The 20,007-nt window shown below is 39.8% G+C and overlaps 1 protein-coding gene across 1 annotated transcript in view; it reads right to left on the minus strand.

Annotated features, from left to right (window-relative positions):
• The window catches only part of DNAJC1 (DnaJ heat shock protein family (Hsp40) member C1), a 327,684-nt gene that overhangs the window by 173,028 nt on the left and 134,649 nt on the right, over window positions 1-20,007 (minus strand). The window contains exon 4 of the mRNA XM_033931327.1: window positions 8,352-8,517. Coding sequence (XP_033787218.1) covers window positions 8,352-8,517 — 166 coding nt within the window. The remainder of the gene's footprint in view (window positions 1-8,351; window positions 8,518-20,007) is intronic.

A 20,007-nucleotide genomic window follows, 5' to 3' on the forward strand; every position in this document is an offset into this window, starting at 1 on the left:
TTCTCTACTTGTTTGGCAGCCTTCATGTCTGCACTGATGATTACTCCCAAGTCCCGTTCTTCTGAAGTCCTAGCTAGTGCTTCTCCATTCAAGGTGTATGTTCTGCATGGATTTCTGCTGCCGAGATGCATGACCTTACACTTCTTAGCGTTGAAGCCCAGCTGCCATGTCGAGGACCAGTTTTCCAACGTGATCAGATCCTGCGTCATACTATCCTTGAGATTGCTTTCACTTACTATGTTACACAGTTTGGCGACGTCGGCGAACAGTGCTACTTTTCCCTGAAGCCCCCGGGTCAAGTCCCTTATGAATATGTTGAAAAGGGATGGTCCCAGGACTGATCCCTGCGGCACTCCGCTAGTCACCTCCGATGTCTCAGAGAAGGTGCCATTGACCACCACCCTCTGAAGTCTTCCACTCAGCCAATCATTGACCCATGCAGTTAGTTTCTCACCCAACCCCATCGATTTCATCTTGTTTAATAGTCTACGGTGCGGGACACTGTCAAAAGCTTTACTGAAATCCAAGTACACTATGTCCAGAGACTCTCCCGAGTCTAGTTTTCCTGTCACCCAGTCAAAGAAGCTGATGAGATTGGATTGGCATGACCTGCCCCTAGTGAATCCATGTTGACAGGGATCCCTCAGATTTCCCTCATCCAATATCGTGTCTAATTTCCCTTTAAGTAGAGTTTCCATGAGTTTACACACTATTGATGTGAGACTTACTGGTCTGTAATTCGCAGCCTCCGCTCTGCAACCCTTTTTGTGCAGAGGAACAACATTGGCAGTTTTCCAGTCCAGGGGGACTCTCCCCGTACTTAGGGAGAGATTGAAGAGCATGGCTAACGGTTCCGCCAAAACATCGCATAGCTCTCTGAGCACTCTTGGATGCAAATTGTCCGGTCCCATGGCTTTGTTCACCTTGAGTCTCGACAGTTCTCTGTAAACATCAGCTGGTGTGAACTTAAAATTCTGAAATGGGTCTTCCATGCTTTGCTTTGCTTCCAGCTGTGGCCCATGCCCTGGTGCCTCGCAGGTGAAGACTGAACAGAAGTAATCATTCAGCAGTTTGGCCTTATCAGAATCTGTTTCCACATAGTTCCCTTCTAATTTATTTATAAATTATCTGGAAATTGGAAAGGGTGAGGTGATTAAATTTGAAGATGACACTAAACCGTTCAAAGTTGTTAAAACGCATGCAGATTGTGAAAAATTCAAGGCAGACCATAGGAAATTGAAAGGCTGGGCATCCAAATGGCAGATGAAATTTAATGTGGACAAATACAAAGCGATGAACATTGGGAAGAATAACCCAAATCATAGTTACCAGATGCTAGGGTCCACCTTGGAGGTTAGCGCCCAAGAAAAAAGATCTGGGTGTCACTGTAGACAATATATTAAAACCTTCCGTCCAATGTGTGGCAGCAGCCAAAAAAGCAAACAAGAGGCTAGGAATTATTTTAAAAGGGAAGGTTAACAAGACTAAGGGGTCCTTTTACAAAGATGCGCTAAGCGTTTTAATGCGTGCTAAATCTACACCTGTGCTAGATGCTAACGCATGCATGTTAGTCTATGGATGTGTTAGCGTTTAGCATGCACATAGATTTAGCGTGCGCTAAAACAGCTAACGCGCCTATGTAGAAGACCCTATGTTATAATTCCTCTGTTTCACTCTGCAACCTCAGCTAGAGTACTGCGTTCAATTCTGGCCCCCTTATCTCAAGAAAGATAAAGTAGAACTAGAAAAGGTTCAAAGAAGAGCAACGATGACAAAAGGGATGGAACTCCTCTTATATGAGGAAAAACTAAAGAGGTTAGGGCTCTTCAGCTTGGAAAAAAGAGCTGAGGAAGATCTAATCTAATCTAATCCTTAGTCTTACATACTGAATCATCTCCAAAATATAGGAGCTCAATTTGGTTTACATAATTAGATCACAAAGAAAGATCCATTAACATTCATTGGAGCTTTAGCCTAAAAAGTGATGAAACAGTGTTTTTAAGGTTTTTCAAAAGATCTGAAGAGATAAACACAATTAATTTGAGGAGGCAGTCCATTCCATATCGCTGTTAGTAAGTATGGAAAGGAGTGTGAAATTTTACTAATCGACTTGATTCCTTTTAATGATGGAAAAGAGCTTATAAATAGGAGTTGTTCTCATGCCTGAAGATCTCATAATGTTTAGGGATAAAGGCTTCAAAGGAACAAATAGTCTATGTAAAATTTTAAAGATTATACAGGCACATTTAAATTGTACTCTCAATTGAAATGGAAGCCAATGTAATTTTCTCAACAAAGGTAACACATAATCAGATTTTTTCTTTCCAAAAATCAATCTGGCTGCAGCATTTTGAATCAATTGCAGCTGTTTCTCATTTTCTTTGCTTAATCCCACATAAATAGAATTACAATAATCCAGCTGTTCCAAGATATGATTGAAGTCTACAAAACCCTGAGTGGTGTAGAACAGGCACAAGTGGATCTATTTTTTACTCCATTAAAAATGACAAAGGCTAGGGGATGCTCAAAGTTATAGGAAATTACTTTTAAAACCAACAGGAAGAAATGGTTTTTTCCCTCGGAGAATAATTAAGCTCTGGATCATGTTGCCAGAGGTTTTAAGAAAGGTTTTGACAATTTCCTGGAAGAAAAGTACGTAGTCTGATATTGAGAGAGACATGGGGGAAACCACTGCTTGCCCTGGATCAGTAGCATAGAATGTTGCTACTAATTGGGTTCTTAACAGGAACTAGTGACCTGAAGTGGCCACTGTGAAGACAGTCTACTGGGTTAGATGGACCATTAGTCTAACCCAGTAAGGCTATTCTTATGTTCTTATGTTTTTAAGTACTCTCTACTAGGTTAGTCAGGGAGCATGCATCAAGAGGAGAGTCAACTGTGTACCAAAATTTGTCAAGATGGAGGTCAGTGTTCCGAGGCAGGATAAAACTGCTCCACTGATGACAATGCATGGGTTGAGTGGGTCTGTGCCAACTCAATTCTCAACTTTGAGCAGGAGTACATGACCTTGTCCTCTAACAACACTCCGAAGCAACCTCGAACTGGGCTGAAGCAAGCATGGGAGCCTTTAATACCTATGAAGAGTGTGATTGAAGTAGCCCCGAAAGCTGTTGTCTAAGCATAGCCCAGATCTCCTCCTGGAGAGATGGTGCCAGGAGTGGAAGAAACATCAGCATGGAAATAGTCTGCTATACTGGTTGGTGTGGCATGGGAGACATAAGAATCGCCATACTGTGACAGACTGAAGGTACATCAAGCTCAGTATCCTGTTTCCAACAGTAACCAACCCAGGTCACAAGTACCTAGCAAGATCCCAAGGAGTAAAACAGATTTTATGCTGCTTATCCTTGAAATAAGCAGTGGATTTCCCTAAACCATCTTAATAATGGTTTACGAACTTTTGTTTTATGAATTTATCAAAACTTGTTTTTAACCCTCAATGTCGCCTACAAGGAGATATCATCTGGATGGAAGGAGCAAGGCCATCATTGCATCAAGAAAGTTGATGCCTGGGAGGATGCAGTTGCATGTCTAGAAGAGGATGAATGTCTATATTTTTTAGCTTTCTTATGCGTTACATCAGGGGTGCCCAATACGTCGATCGCGATGGCAAAGCGAGTCGATCACGGAGCCCATCCCGGGCTCTGTGATAGATTCACATTGCCTTCGCGATCTACCGGGCCTATTAACCTTACTCTCCCCAACGTCAATTCTGCCATCGGAGAGGAAGTTCTGGGTCAGCCAATTGCTACCTGGCTGGTCCGGAACTTCCTCTCCGATGGCAGAATTGACGTCGGGGAAAGGAATGATGGTCGACCCGTTGCTTCTGCAGGGAGAGCTTGGGGCGGCGGTGGCTTGGGGGCCTGTTCCCCAATGGCAACGGCAGTGGCTTGGGGGAGGGCAGGGAAAAAGAAAGGGGGCAGGCAGGGATACAGAAGGAAAGAAGGGAAACAGAAAGAAAGGGGGCATGGAGAGAGGAAGAAAGAAAGGATAGGGGGCAGGGAGACAGGAAGAAAAAGTTGGGGGAGGGAATGAGGTCTGGAGGAAGGGAAGCATACAGTAGACTGAAAGAAGGGAAGAAATATTGGATTCACAGTCAGAAGAAGAAAGTGCAACCAGAGACTCATGAAATCACTAGACAACAAAGGTAAGAAAAATGATTTTATTTTCAATTAAGTGATCAAAATGTGTCCGTTTTGAGAATTTATATCTGCTGACCTCTTTGAAAAAACCCCGGAAAATAAATGATAATTAACATTTTCTCTGCGTACAGTGTGCTTTGTGTTTTTTAAATTTTATTTTTGGTAGATCATTTTGACTTAGTCATTTTAAAAGTAGCTCACAAGCCCAAAAAGTGTGGGCACCCCTGTGTTACATCTTTCAATACTGGAGGCATAAATGAAGAAGATTTAGAGTCCTGCCTCTGCAAGGAGCCCAACGCCTGGAATGTTAATGCCAGGATTATAGGAGGCTGAGTGTCAGGTTTTGAGTGCCATGCTGGATGTCAATGCTTACATGGTACCAGGCTTTGAGTGACCTCTTTTGTATACAGAGACAGAGAACACAGTTAATGTCCCACTGTTCAGGACCCAGACACTGGACGCACCAATTATGTGCGTCAGAGACTGAGATGGTTTGATTACATCAACAGCATTCCATAAAACCTCTTGGTACCATGTTTGACATGGAGGAGAAAACAGTCCATGCTAAATCAAAGGGCTCAATGGCCATAGGAGCTTGAGTGAGCGGTATCCCGAAAACAATAGATTGTCCCAGGTAAGAAGCTAAAGGTGGCCTGAAGGCCCAAAACTGAACAGATGATAAAATTAAACCATAATCAGGAAAAATCCTGAAACACGATAAAAATAAAGAATTATGGCAAAAACTATGAAAAATAAGGACAGGAAGGCACAGAAAAGTTTGATGCACTTAAGAGAAAACTGAAGACACAGCTTCTCAGTTCTGTAGAAAATGAAAAACTCATGGTCCTATGATCTGACATCAGGCGGAAGGCACCAGCATGTGCATGGTATGGGCATTGCACTTGGTAGTGCCCATACCGGGTTCCATGGATTATGTCACCCACATGTGAGAATATTATGCCTGCTTGTCCTCGGAGAAAGATAATTACACAGCAATAACTATGCAAACGGATCTTCACGAATAAGTACTGGTACAAGCTAATCAATGTCTAGCAATAGCTGCAGTCAAGATATACAGTTTTTAGACAGATTTCCAACCTGTCAATCATGGGCATCACTATTAGCAATCAGTTTTCAGTATATAAAAAGGCATTCTATTAGTCTCAATTCTCATTCAATTCTCACAACTGAAAAAATAAAAACTGTTTTCAATTTCTTAGATAGAATTCTTATTTTCTAAGCAGTTTTTAAAACAAGTTCTGTTTTATACGAGATCTTTTCAAAAAGTTCCAGGACTGATTTTATAAAAATTTATTAAACAGTCTTACAACTTATTTCATTGGGTCCCCTTCAAAATACTCCCCTTCCCTATGCATACACTTTTCCCAATGTCGTTTCCACTTCTGGAAACAGTCCTTAAACACATCTTCAGGAATCATCAAAAGTTTCTGTGTCGAATTTTGCTTTGTCTTAAATGATGTCGAATCGCTTTCCTTTTGTCATGGATTTAAGTTTAGGAAACAAGAAGAAGTCAGCAGGGGCCAAATCAGGAGAATAAGGTGGCTGGGGAAGAACTGTCATTGCGCTTTTGCACAAAATTTGTGAATTTTGATGCATTCAATTACTTCTTTCCATTTCATAAGATTTTGTAGTGGTCTTACCCAATTTAAAACATAACTTCATGCTGTAGCGCTGCTCATTGAGGTCACACATGATGAAAAATAGCCGATCAAGGAAAAGCACTTTTACAAAAACTGCTGTAGCTTGGAGATGAAAACAGATATCAACAAAAGGAAAAAAGGAGATTACTTGTGAGGTTTCAAGCTACTTAAAACCGCCCAATGCATCTCAAAAGATCTTCCCATTGGTGTGCAATTCAAACTGTCCTGGAACTTTTTGAACAGGCCATGTATTTGAGCTCCTATTTAAACTTGATTTCTGAATGCCATCTGAGAAAAAAAAATTAACAGAACTAAAACACTTTAATGAAAACATTTGAAACTTAAAAAAAAAAACCAAAAAAACCCCTTATTTCCTTTGATGTACTTGCTATGGAACACCAAACCAAAATTATAAACTTCAGCACTTCACTGCACTGATTAAGAACATTCTCATTTTCCATGCAGAGAATTTGCTTTTCACATTTAAAAAAAACCCAGATAGTTATTGCACAGAGGTACAGTTTCAGTTCAGAACAATACTAAGATTTTAGCTTGGAATTATGTTAGAGCAGAGGTCAGTAACCTTTGAATACTCAGGGCCAGATGGCATCCCTTTCCCATGTTAAAGGCACAGGTGGTTAATAAAAGAGAGAAAAGGTAATAAAAGCTCATGCAAGTGCAGCAGAACATGAGCAAAGTTTAGTCAATATTAAGCACAAGAACCATAAAAACAGGAGGACCTGCTTCTGCTTAACTACAAGCACTTTTGAGACAGTCTTTGCATGTAAGGTATTATCAGCATAATACATTTTTAAAAAAATGTATACTTTATATTCATTCTGGGGGATATTCTATATAAAGCACAAAAACTTAGGCGCTGGTAGGCACCCTACTGGCACCTAAGTTAACTGAGAAATGCCATTTAAAATGGCAAAAAAATAAAAAATCCCCCACAGCAAAAATAAAGCACCTACTGAATAAAAGCACCGGAATTGTGCCTATGTATGCACTTTATGGTGCTTAATGCTATTATGGGTGTGGCTAATGCTGGATGTGGTGTTAGGCACTATAAAGTACGTAGGCGCGATTCATGGTATAGATAGGTGTCAGAAATGTAGGTCAGGGTTTTCTGGGTCTGCTTTTCTGGCACCTATCTTTCACAAGTTCAAGTTCAAGTTCAAGTTCAGGTTTATTTTGATTAATCGCCTATATAAAGCTTTCTAGGCGATGTACAATAAAATACAAGTTAAAAGAAAACAAAACATAATATCACATTAGTATTACAAAACATCCGATACATAATCACAAATAATTATTAATTAATTAAATAAAATAGAGAAAATTTCTCTTTAACCTAACAATTAACAAAAACATAAGACATGGAGGAAGGGGGGGAAAAGGGTTACAATATTTCTCTTAATAAAGAGGCGTAACACCGTTATTGGCTCCCTAAAAAGAATCCAGGCCTCTGTGGCTAGAATAAAACAACAAACTAAAAAAGTGAACTTGCTTACCTGTAGTCAGAGTTTTCTAAGAATATCTCAAAGGATTCACACAAATAAGTCTTGACTTGGCATTGGAAACTGACTCAGCATAAGAAAACAGTTTTGAACTCTAAAGCTTTTGAATTGAATGATAAGCAATAAGAGCGCTATACTATTAGCAGCTTGTTTGACTCACCACCTGGTGCCCTTTTTGGAAGAAATCTCATACTGGAACTGTGAAACTCTTCCAGGGCAAATATGAAAATGTGAGTTACTAGAAAACCATACGGTAAGCAATTAGCCTCAATGGACTAACACAGAGGAGATTGCCAAAGCAAAGTGTCTGTGTAATATGAAAGGAGTTTTTAACTCAGTTAAGTCCCCACAGCACTTCTACTGAGGAAGGTACCCTCAGAGCTCTACAGGAAAAGTTTTATACAGGGGCACCTATTCAGAGACTAATAGAAGGTTTACACCTACTTTCTTTTAAATACACTTTATATTTTAGGCACAAGGCTTAGGCGCCCATAGAGCTCGTATAAATGTTTGTACTTAGATCGCTTAAAAAAAAAATGTGTAACTTACAGTATTCTCTATTTACACATCAAACTGTGTACCCCGCCCATACTCCACCTATGCATATATCCACCTTCAGGTATGCACCATTGCATTTAGACACGTTACACAGCCAAAATACTGGCTTTTACGTGTGTTTGTGCATACATGAATGTATTTCTGTCAGTATTTTGGTCATTTAGATTCTTAACTGTCCTTCAGCACAAATGAAGTAAACTACTGTATAAATCTATTGAGTCTGTTTGTTGTTTCAAGAAAATACCGGTAGTTGTTCTGTACAAATCTGGCTATTTGATGCAAGTTAATTATGTTGACAAGAATTCCATAAATGCAGCTAAAACATTGCTAAAGTTAATTTCATATTCTATAGAAATTTCAATTAAAATACAAACTTAAACCATTTGCAAATCAGTAGCAAAAGAAAAACTAGTTGAAACAGTGAACTAAATTCCTTAACCAATACTCACCAGCTGCTTTTCCAAGTAGATTGACCAAACTACAGCATAATGACCCACTGTGAGAATGATGAACAAGAGCAGTATAAGCTCAGCATTGCTCAATTTTCTCACTCTTCTGTAATAGAACACAGGCTGTCGCCAATCTGGTAATCCATTGGTAAGAACTTCATCATATCTTCAACAAAAAACAAAACAAAACACTTAGTAGAACTCATAAGGAACTTAATACTTTGTATAACAAGGTGAAATTTGTTCTTGCCTGCAAATTTCTTTTCACTGGGATCCTGTTAGACAAGTATAGATCAATGGGTTATGTCCCCATACCATCAGAGACAGAAAATATTGACATCACAGTAAAAGCAGTAGCGCAGTTCTGAATTTTGTCAGTATACCATAGGCCAGGGATAGGCAATTCCGGTCCTCGAGAGCCAGAGCCAGGTCAGGTTTTCAGGATATCCATAATGAATATGTATGAGATGGATTTGCATACGCTGCCTCCTTGAGATGCAAATCTATCTCATGCATATTTATTGTGGATATCCTGAAAACCTGACCTGGCTCCAGCTCTTGAGGACCGGAATTGCCTACCCCTGCCATAGGCCAAACATACCTGCAATACTTGAAGGCACTATAAATCAAGCAGAAAACATCTGCATAGATTCCAATAACTAGGCAAGATTAAAGCATACAAAATTAATAAAGTTTTCAAGGTTATTTAAAAATTTCTATCCCGTCCAAGGGAAAACCTTCAAGGTGGTTTACAATCTAAAGCATATTTAAAATGCACAGTATACAAAATAATCACACAATACAAAACAGAAATAAAAACAAACAAACCATAAATGATATTTTTCTGTCTTCCAAGATCCCCACAGCGCTACCCGATTATACCTGAGAGTATGCATCAGAGAAAAGATAGGTCTTTAAATTTTCCTTGAACTTATCTACTGAAGTTATTGTTTTAAGTGCCAATGGTATCGAAATCCAATATTTTGGACTGTTTACGGACTGTTTCCAGCATGTTCCAGCATATTGGACATGTTCATGTACAATATCTTAGTTCGATGGAATTATAAGCAATTGCTTATTTAAAGATCTCAAAGTAGTGAAAAAAAACATCAGAGTAGCAATGTGGAACAATACAATAGTGGAACTAAAGAGAACCAAGACAGAACAGCAATGCTCTAGTATAGCACAATGTAAAAAAGCATCCCAGAGCAGCAAGAGAGTTCAGTATTGTAGAACAATGAAGCATCCTCACTCATCAGTCTAGAACAGCTTTCCTGAACAGTAGTTCAGAGCAGTATGCCAGTGTTGTAGTCTAGAGCAGTGGTTTCTCAACTTCTTCAAGCCAAGTACCCCTTAAGTCTAACACAGAAACATAGAAACTTGACGGCAGACAAAGGCCAAATGGCCCATCTAGTCTGCCCATCCGCAGTAACCATTATCTCTTTCTCTCTCAGAGATCCCACATGCCTATCCCAGGCCCTCTTGAAAACAGACACAGTCTTTTTCTCCACCACCTCTTCCGGGAGACTGTTCCACTCATCTACCACCCTTTCTGTAAAAAAGTATTTCCAAAGCTTATTCCGGAGCCTATCACCTCTTAACTTCATCCTATGACCTCTCATTGCAGAGTTTCATTTCAAATGAAAGAGACTCGACTCATGCACATTTATATTATGTAGGTATTTAAAAGTCTCTATTATATCTCCTCTCTCCCACCTTTCCTCCAAAGTATACAGATTGAGATCTTTAGGTATGCCTTAACATGAAGACCACCCACCATTTTAGTAGCCTTCCTCTTATGACTCCATCCTTTTTATATTTTTGAAGGTGCAGCCTCCAGAATTGTATACAATATTCTAAATGAGGTCTCACCACAGTCTTATACAGAGGCATCAATACCTCCTTTTTCCTACTGGCCATACCTATCCCTATGCAACCTAGCATCCTTCTAGCTTTCGCCATCACCTTTTCAACCTGTTTGGCCACCTTAAGATCATCATATACAATCACACCCAAGTCCCGCTCTTTTGTCGTGCACATAAGTTCTTCACCCCTTAAACTGTACCATTCCCTCTAGTTTTTGCAACCCAAACGCATGACCTTGCATTTCTTAGCATTAAATTTTAACTGCCAAATTTCAGACCATTCTGAAAGCTTTGCCAGATCTTTTTTCATGTTATTCACACTTATCCGAGGTGTCTACTCTATTGCAGATTTTGGTATCATCCGCAAAGAGGCAAATCTTACCCGACAACCCTTCAGCAATATCATTTATAAAAATGTTAAAAAGAACAGGCTCAAGAACAGAACCTTCAGGCACACCACTGGTAACATCCCTTTCTTCAGATCGATCTCCATTAATCACTACCATTTGTCACCTTCCACTCAACCAATTCTTGACCCAGCCTGTCACTTCGGGACCAATTCCAAGGGCACTCAGTTTATTTATCAGACATCTGTGTGGAACACTGTCAAAGGCTTTGCTAAAATCTAAATACACCACATCTAGCGCACAGCCTCCATCCAATTTTCTGGTCACCCAGTCAAAGAAATCGACCAGATTTGTCTGACAAGATCTACCTCTAGTGCAGGGGTGTCCAACCTTTTGGCTTCCCTGGGCCGCATTGGCCGAAAAAAAATTTCTGGAGCCGCACAAACGCTGCAGCAAGACAAAGGAGGGAGCCGGCAAGATGGTAAACACCTGGGGGCAGCAGAGGAAAACACTGCATCGCCCTCGACTGGGGCCGTACAAAATACTTCACGGGGCCACATGCAGCCCTCAGGCCGTAGGTTGGACACCCCTGCTCTAGTGAATCCATGTTGCCTCCAGTCCTGTTATCCACAGGATTCCAGAAACTTGGCCATTCTCTGTTTTAAAAGCGTTTCCATTAATTTGCTTACCACAGAAATCCTGTAATTCCCTACTTCATCCTTACTTCCACTTTTGTGGAGAGGGACCACATCCGCCCTTCTCCAGTCCTCCGGGACTACTCCCTACTCTAGAGACTCATTGGAAAGGTCAGTCAGCAGTTACCAGAACTTCCCTAAGTTCCTTCAGCACCCTCGGATGTACACCATCTGGCCCCATCGCTTTGTCTACCTTTATTTTAGCTAGCTCCTCACGAACACAACCCTCTGAAAATTGATCAGGGTCTATTATTCCTCCGTCCCTATTCATGTTTGTCTTCTGCGGTACTGCTCCCGGCGCTTCAGCCATGAACACTGTGCCGACAGCCATTGCGCAAACTTCTGGACGGCTGGACGGACATGTGGTTACTTATTCCCATAAGCCTCACAAAAATAGTCAGAACGGTCCAAGGCTTAAATTTAGCAATTTCTTTATCTCTCTTGCCAACCCCCCCACCCCAAAACTTGACCACAAACAGTGCTGTGGGGAGTGCCCGCAATCATTTACAATTCAAAATAATCATCTTCAGCTTCAAACAGGACAAAATAATCACTTTGAAACTCAAACAGTTTGTGAATAAAACCCTCGTCTCTAGGGCAAACTGGAACAGTTTAGCAGAGGTCTTTCCCTTCTCTCTGCTGAAAGCAGGGCTTTACAAATCTCTCTCTCAGGTCTCTTCCCGGAACAGGCATTATTGCTTATCATTCCAAACAAACAAAAGTAAAAGCTTCGTTGCCTAACTCATTCTTAAGCTTTGTGCACAGCACTAGTCCTTAAGGGCTTTATCGGATAAGGGTTCTGGTTAGAAGAAACGGAGATAGCAGTAATCACACAGCGGAACATTTCCCCTCAGCACTTATTATAGGGATATCAGTGCGTCTAGCCCATCCCCCCGCTCTAGGTGATAGCCACTGCAAGCCTTCACAGTACATAAACAGTAGCCAGTTCACTTTAAAAGTTGAAAAAAAAAAAAAACCATTTACAGTTTCTGTAGTTCCCAACCTTTTTACTTGGCCAACAGCACCTCCATGGCTACTTCTTCTCCAAATCCATTCTGGGGATTACTTACCCACTCGGGAGTCACTTCCATAGGCTGGAGCTGTTCTTATGAGGACTCTCCATTATTCTCAGCAGCATCCAGCATTTCTGTGTCTGCCTTCTCCTGAAGGCTGGAGCTTTCCTCCCTCTGGCCAGCCTGCTGCTTGGGTTTGGGTTCCTCTCTCCTGCCTCTCTCCACTCTCCTCTCTGTGTAGCAAGGCACACACTGATAAGGCTTGTTTTACCTCTCAGGTGCTTCCTCTGTGATTTAGTATGGTCATTCATCTCCAGGGACCCTGGTGTTGCTCTCTTTTCCTTCCCCTGGGAAACTGCAACCCAAAGTCTGGTTTGACAGCTAACCTCTCTCCTGTCAATTTGAGAGTTTTTACTTTTACCCATATCGCTATCATTCTTGGGGGTTTGGGATGGGCAAGGAATATAGGTCCCTTTCCGAGTATGCTGAAGGGACAGGGGCGTTCTAGATGGCGCAGCGCTACCCTGCCTGTGACATCCCCCACTCTAAAAGACCTACTATTTCTTGCAGGGCTCTTGGTTTCAGATGATTCATGTACTCAGAACAGGTAATCTACCTTTGGTGATGAAGACTTATTTTGGGACAAAGGACATTTTTTGTGGTGGAAAAATTAACTTGTTTTCAGATGTTTCCAGAGCCACCCAGTTAAGGTGTAAAGCTTTTTTGAGCTTGAAACCTAGAATGGTGATTCTGGGTGCAACTTTAAGTACCCCTGCAAAAAAAAAAAAAAAAAGATTGGGCAAGAAAAAAGCATTAACCCTGGCCCTCTTGAAAGGAGGCCCCAGTACTCTGCTAGAGAAGAACCTATCTCCAACTATTAGAAGCAACCTGTAACTCACCAGCTCTGATCACATGTCCATGCTGCATAATCCTCCACAGGAATGTTCAAAAATTCTCTCTGCTCAATCCTGAACCTACAAGAATGGCACCTACCAGGGGGGACTGGCCAAGATGGCGGCACTCTCTGAGCTTTGTAAGATTGCTCTTGAGACTGCCAGTTTTTTCTTTGCCTCCTAAGCGATGCCGCATAAACGGAAGGGAAATGTGAGGGTACCTACCTCCTCAACATCCTTGCTACCAACGCGGCAACTCCCGATTGAGCATTTTTTGCCAGTAGTCTTGCTCCCTTCATAGAGTTTAATAGCCTCCAGCTGCTGCCGGAAGCAGAGGAAAGCATGTCCCAATCCACATCAGGCATGTTGAAGTCACCTAACAATACTGTGTCCCCACGCAAGGTGATATTCTCTATATCTCCAATTAATTCCATATCTAGGTCATCCTGTTGTCTTGGGGGTCTGTATATTACGCCAAGATACAGGCATTTGTCCTTCCCTCTGGCCAAATTTAACCAAAGAGATTCCCCAGTGTAGTGGACATCTGTGATTCTGGTGACCTTAATGTCATCTTTAGTATATAATGCTACACTTCCTCCCATTTTGCGCTCCCTGTCCCAGCGAAGCAAGTTGTAACCCGGTATGACCATGTCCCACCCTGTTAACATCATATCACATTTATCATTCATATTTACTAAACTAAACTAAACAGCACAAATAAGTTACAGAAATAAAAGAAACAATCCAAACAAAGTTTTTTAGCACCATTCTAGAATATTGTTCAAAAATGAAATACACATACATATCTAACATCCTTTATCACTTGATCATCACAAATCAGTCCTCCTTATTTCTTGACCTGTCCGCAGCATTCGACACAATTGATCATTGACTTATTACAGTGACTCAGCAATATAGGTATTTCTGGACATTGTATGTCCTACAATGGTTTAACTCTTATTTCTCTGAACACTGTTCTAAAGTGGTTTTCAACTCTAGCTCCTCAGACACTTTCCCTAATAACTATGGCATCCCACAAGGGTTAATCTGATTCCCTATTACTATTCAACATTTTTCTGGCCCCCCTTCTAACCTTAGGACAGTCAATCAGGGGGGGAGCTGATTCAAGATGGCGTCTCGCTAGCCTTCGCGCTGTGAAGGGCTCTGTTTTGGAACTTTTTCTTCAAGCTAGAGTGCTCTAAAAACTTTGAATTCGATGTGTAAAAGAAAGGGGAAAGTTAGGACTTACCCTTCTGAGTCCTCTCTACTTCCCCTTTCCACCATGGATAAGATTGTAGTCCGCACAGCGCGACCTCCCGGAGTGAGTGCAGGCGGAGAGGCAGCCTTACCCGAGCTCAAAGCGACTGAGCCCAGAAGAGAGACTTCCGCCCTCTGACCCAGGCATGGGATTGCGCTCAGAGCAACTGATGAGCCCACGGGGAGCGACTCACTCTGTGGTTTCCTCATCATCATAAGGGAGCAACCTGAGTGCGAAGGGAGTTGCCAGAGAGCTAGGAATCAGTATGGGAGCAGATTCTGTGCTTCCCTTGGAGCTCGAAGGTGCCATGGGGGGAGTAGAGGAGCAGCCTCAAGAGAGCTCCAGGACTGAGACTTGGGATCATTGGCAGGATATTGGTAAGCAGCACCTTAAACCTTTGGCTAAACCCTCCCATGTTACATTAGACTCTACTTGGGACACTATAGCACACTTGGAGAAGATTTTCTTGGGGAACAAGTTATTGGTGGATAATTCCTTGCAAGACTGAAAAACATGTATTGTCAACCAGGAGGCAAAGAATTTTGAGATTGAGAAGGGTCTGGAGGAAGCCCAGTGTGATCTTAGAGAGATAAAATTTAATACCTTGATTTTTACTCAAGGGTTTGCTGGATTAAGAAGTGGAAAAAATGGAGAATTATACCCGTAGGTTGAATCTGCATTATGTCAACTTTCCTCAATATAGCCCCCATCGAACTACTTAAGAAATATCTGATGGAAGTTCTGGGGGTTTCAAAGGAAATTGTGCCTCTGTTCTCTTGCATCTATTTCTTGCCAGGGAAAAAAATGGCAGACTCATGTCCAGAAAGACCTTTCTATGGATAGTTTGAATATCACACAAATATTGGAAACATCATTAGAAGCGGAGTGTGTAAGATTTATACTCCTAGTTACATTTCTTTTGAGTCTGATAAGGACTGGGCAATGAGATTATTTTTTCATAATTCTGATAAATTGTTTTTGGGAGGAAAAGTATGGGTATTTCCGGATGTCTGTGTAGATACACAGGAAAAAAGGAAGCAATTCCAGATGCTACGCACTCAGGTATTATCCCTGAGTGTGCATTTCTTTTTACGTTTTCCTTGTAAATGTTTAATCCAATTTGAATCAAATAGGTATCTTTTCTTTGATCCCAAATAATTAAAGGCTTTTCTTGAAAATAAGCATAAAATAAAGGTTCAGATTTCAGATCCGAGGGAAGAAACTGGAACTTAAAGGAAGAAAGAAATGTATAGCTAATGAAACGTCACTTATGTTTTGTTGGGAAATTTGACCTGTTTAAATTGTGCCTCTTTTTTCGTATGCTTTCCCTTCTATTAAGTTGAGTACTTATAGAGCAGGGGTGTCCAATGTCGGTCCTCGAGGGCCGCAGTCCAGTCGGATTTTCAGGATTTCCCCAATGAATATACATGAGGTCTATTTGCATGCACTGCTTTCATTGTATGCTAATAGATCTCATGCATATTCATTGGGGAAATCCTGAAAACCCGACTGGATTGCGGCCCTCGAGGACCGACAGTGGACACCCCTGTTATAGAGAAATCAGTTATGGAAACTTACCTGATGTTAAATTTTTTTTCCTTTATGATGTAAGGAATTGCTGATATAGCTTTAGATTTTTGTTCCTTAATGCATGTATATGCTGCAAGTTCAATTAAAATTGAATAAATAAAGAATTTTTTTAAAAAAAGACAGTCAATCTGATTCACCATGTTCGCTTATGCAGACGACATACAGCTAATACATTCTATTGATCTCAATAATCCAGAAGAAATCGATAGTATAAATCAGAAATTGGAAAAAAAAAAAATCAGGGCTTGGTTGAACATTAACCTATCTTTAAACATCAATAAAACTAAACTGACGATCTTTCCTATTAAAGACGGACTATTTATTTATGTATTCAATTTTCTATACCGTTCTCCCAGGAAAGCTCAGAACGGTTTACATGCATTTATTCAGGTAGCCCTATTAAATTTGAATCCTCCACATACAAATTGTTTCTTCACTTAAACTGCTTGGTGTAATTCTTGAAAGCAAACTTTCCTTCCACAATCAAATCAGTGCCGTCATACAAAAATGCTTCTATCGTCTGCGCATGATTCTCTTTCTAAAGTCCTCGAAACACCATCCATAAACATATATTAATTCTTTCTCTTGTAATTTCCCGAAGACTATTGTAATGCCCTTTGTAAGGGCATTCTAATGTTATTTTGTATGCACAAGTATCATTTATATAACTGATACTTGATATAAATGATACTTGATATAAATGATTGGGCAGACTGGATGGACCATTCGGGTCTTTATCTGTCGTCATCTACTATGTTACTATGTTATGTTATAAATGTGCTCCAACCTGGACTCTGCATGGTAATCTACTTCCCAAAGGAAGCCTCAGCCCCACCACTCCACCGCAAAAGTACTATCTCATTGCGAGAAGCTTTATGTGGTACCTCATCATTGACCGTCCTTATTTTATACCCCTTTTATACTATATTATGTTATATTGTCATTTATATAGTATTAAAGGGGTATAAAATAAGGATGGCCAATGATGAGGCACCACATAAAGCTTCTCGCAATGAGATAGTACTTTTGCGGTGGAGTGGTGGGGCTGAGGCTTCCTTTGGAAAGTAGATTACCATGCAGAGTCCAGGTTGGAGCACATTTATATAAATGATACTTGTGCATACAAAATAACATTAGCAAGCACTCTTCTGGACATTTAAAACGATTTTGGCCATAGTAGGTTACACTTTATAAGGGCATAACATAAAAAGAAATCAGATGTTTACAAATAGTAAATAATCTATAAAGCAAAAAAGTTTGATCACTTTTTTCAGCTATTGAAAAACGCTCACTGGTTACCAATTGAACACAGAATTACCTACAAAATTATTTTATTAGCATTCAAAGCCCAATCTAGTAACTTACCAGAATTTATTAATAGACTTCTTATTCCTTACTCTCCCCTATGATTACTTCGTTCCGTCAGTCAGAATCGTCTTGTTATTCCATCCCTAAGGAATATTAACACTTTGTGTTCCAATATCTTTTCAGTTACAGCCCCCTACCAAGTTATTTACAAGAAGAATCTACCTTAATCCATTTCAGATCCAAACTACAAACTTTTCTATTTAACGACACATTCAGAACATGGATGTCCTTCTCAGGACAATTGGAAGACCTGTTACTTTCTCCCCTTCCTTTTGTTCTTTTCCCTTTTATGTTCTTTTTCTCTTAAAACTGTAGTTCTCCCCTTTTATCCTTACGTACATCCAAAATTTTACTGCTTTGTCTTACAATTAACTCCCTGTGCCGTCCTTATTTGTCAATTTTAACTATAATTTATGTATTGTATTGTAATGAACACCATCTAGAAGCATGATTAGTCGGTATAACAAATTTTAAATAAACTTGGAAACATTTATAAGGCAAGTCATACAGATAGCTGCCTCAGTTCTGTACCAACATTAATTTTCAACAAATTAATGAAGACATTAAAACATACATTTCAGTCACAAATTTCCTAGTGTATAAAAGCACCAAAAATGCTGAAAACGTGTTTTCTTTGTACAAAGACAGTGTGAAGACAAAAGCAACCTTCCACAAAAAAATCCTGGGTACAACACTGAAGACTAAAAGAAAGCTCTATAATATATTACTATATTTAATTACAAATGGTGAAGCTTTAAAACTATCTTCAGGGTAAAATTCAATTTGAAATTAATAATAAAAAAAAAAAAGCTTTTATTTCATATTCAGTCAGCTACACATTTTTTTAAAAAGGCAAAGCTTACTTCCAAAATGAGCTGAAAACACACATCTTAAATGGAGCTCAGCCCTTTCAATATTCTAATCACACCATTTCTAGAATTAAATCTGCACTGAAAGGACTAATTTGGTGGAACACATTGACCAAAATATTTTAATTAAAAATATTCTGAATTAGTTGCAGGCTTAATTACAGGAATAGGAATGGGGCCTATATTGTCATGCAGGTCAGTAAAACCCAGTAGTAGGGTTTTTTCTCAAGTAAATTGACAGATCTAAGAATAGCACAGCTGCTAAACTGCCAGTCTTGACATGTAAATCAATTTAAATACAACAACTGCAGTAGCTACTTTGATAGTTATTAAATTGCTACCTTTGTGAAGTACTAAACTAAAAAAAAGTGATGTCTAACAAAAAAAATTAAGATGCTTCTTTCTTTAATAGAAGTGGCAAATAAACATAACATTCACAATTCAAAACAGTTCAGGAACTTCAACACACATAAAAAATGATTGTCTTCTAATTAAATGTATCTGTGGATTCCATATTCTCACATTTTGGGGCTTTAAAAAAAAAAAAATCACTATACTATTACTAATTTAACATTTGTTTACTGAAAAATAACCTACTGAGCATATCACATTGCAGTGATAACATTTAGAACAATATCGGAAAATTTTCACACTATACAAATCCTATTTAGTATACAACTATGTTTTTAAGACCACAGAATTGCCCATATTAAGCAGACCAAATAGTGCCAAGCATTTACCAAGCGCTGTCTGCTTCTCTGAACAGTCTCCAAGGATTAAGTCTGGGAATCAATGTACTATTGATTTTACTATCAATGAACATTATGGCTCACACGACTGGCCTATTTAAGAAAAGATAGCTTCCATTATAACCCTTACACCTTTTATTTTAAAGAATACATATAAGCTATTGAACACTAAATGGTAAGATACAGAAAACTTTTGAAACAAATTTTCATGAATACCAATAAAACTTATTTTGTTTAATCAATTAAAGGACCCTTTTACATAGCAGCATAAGCAATTCCTGCATTGCAAATGCAACACAGCCTATTCAATTCCTATGGGCTGCACTGCATTTCCCGTGCTGGGACTCACTACCATGGCTTTGTAACATAGAAACATAACGGCAGATAAAGGCCAAATGGCCCATCTAGTCTGCCCATAATCAGTAACCATTATCTCTTTCTCTCTCCGAGAGATCCCACGTGCCTATCCCAGGCCCTCTTGAATTCAGACACAGTCTCTGTCTCCACCACCTCTTCAGGGAGACTGTTCTTTGCATCTACCACCTTTTCTGTAATAAAGTATTTCCTTACATTACTCCAGAGTCTATCACCTCTTAACTTCATCCTATGCCCTCTCATTCCAGAGTTCCCTTTCAAATGAACACTCGACTCATGCACATTTATATTATGTAGGTATTTAAATGTCTCTATTATATCTCCCCTCTCCCGCCTTTCCTCCAAAGTATACAGATTGAGATCTTTAAGTCTGTCCCCATACACCTTATGATGAAGACCATATACCATTTTAGTAGCCTTCCTCTGGACCAACTCCATCCTTTTTATATTTTTTTGAAGGTGCGGCCTCCAGAATTGTACACAATATTCTAAATGAGGGCCCTAAGTCAGGAAGGCTTATTAAACTATTGATAACAAGAAAAAAGGCTCTCTAATAGCTGCTCACAAAAGATGTCCAAGCTAAAGCTCACAGATTATTAGGTTACTTCACTATATAAAAAATTAATTTTAGAAA

This window comes from Geotrypetes seraphini, chromosome 2 (assembly GCF_902459505.1).
Source record: "Geotrypetes seraphini chromosome 2, aGeoSer1.1, whole genome shotgun sequence".
NCBI classification, from domain to species: domain Eukaryota; kingdom Metazoa; phylum Chordata; class Amphibia; order Gymnophiona; family Dermophiidae; genus Geotrypetes; species Geotrypetes seraphini.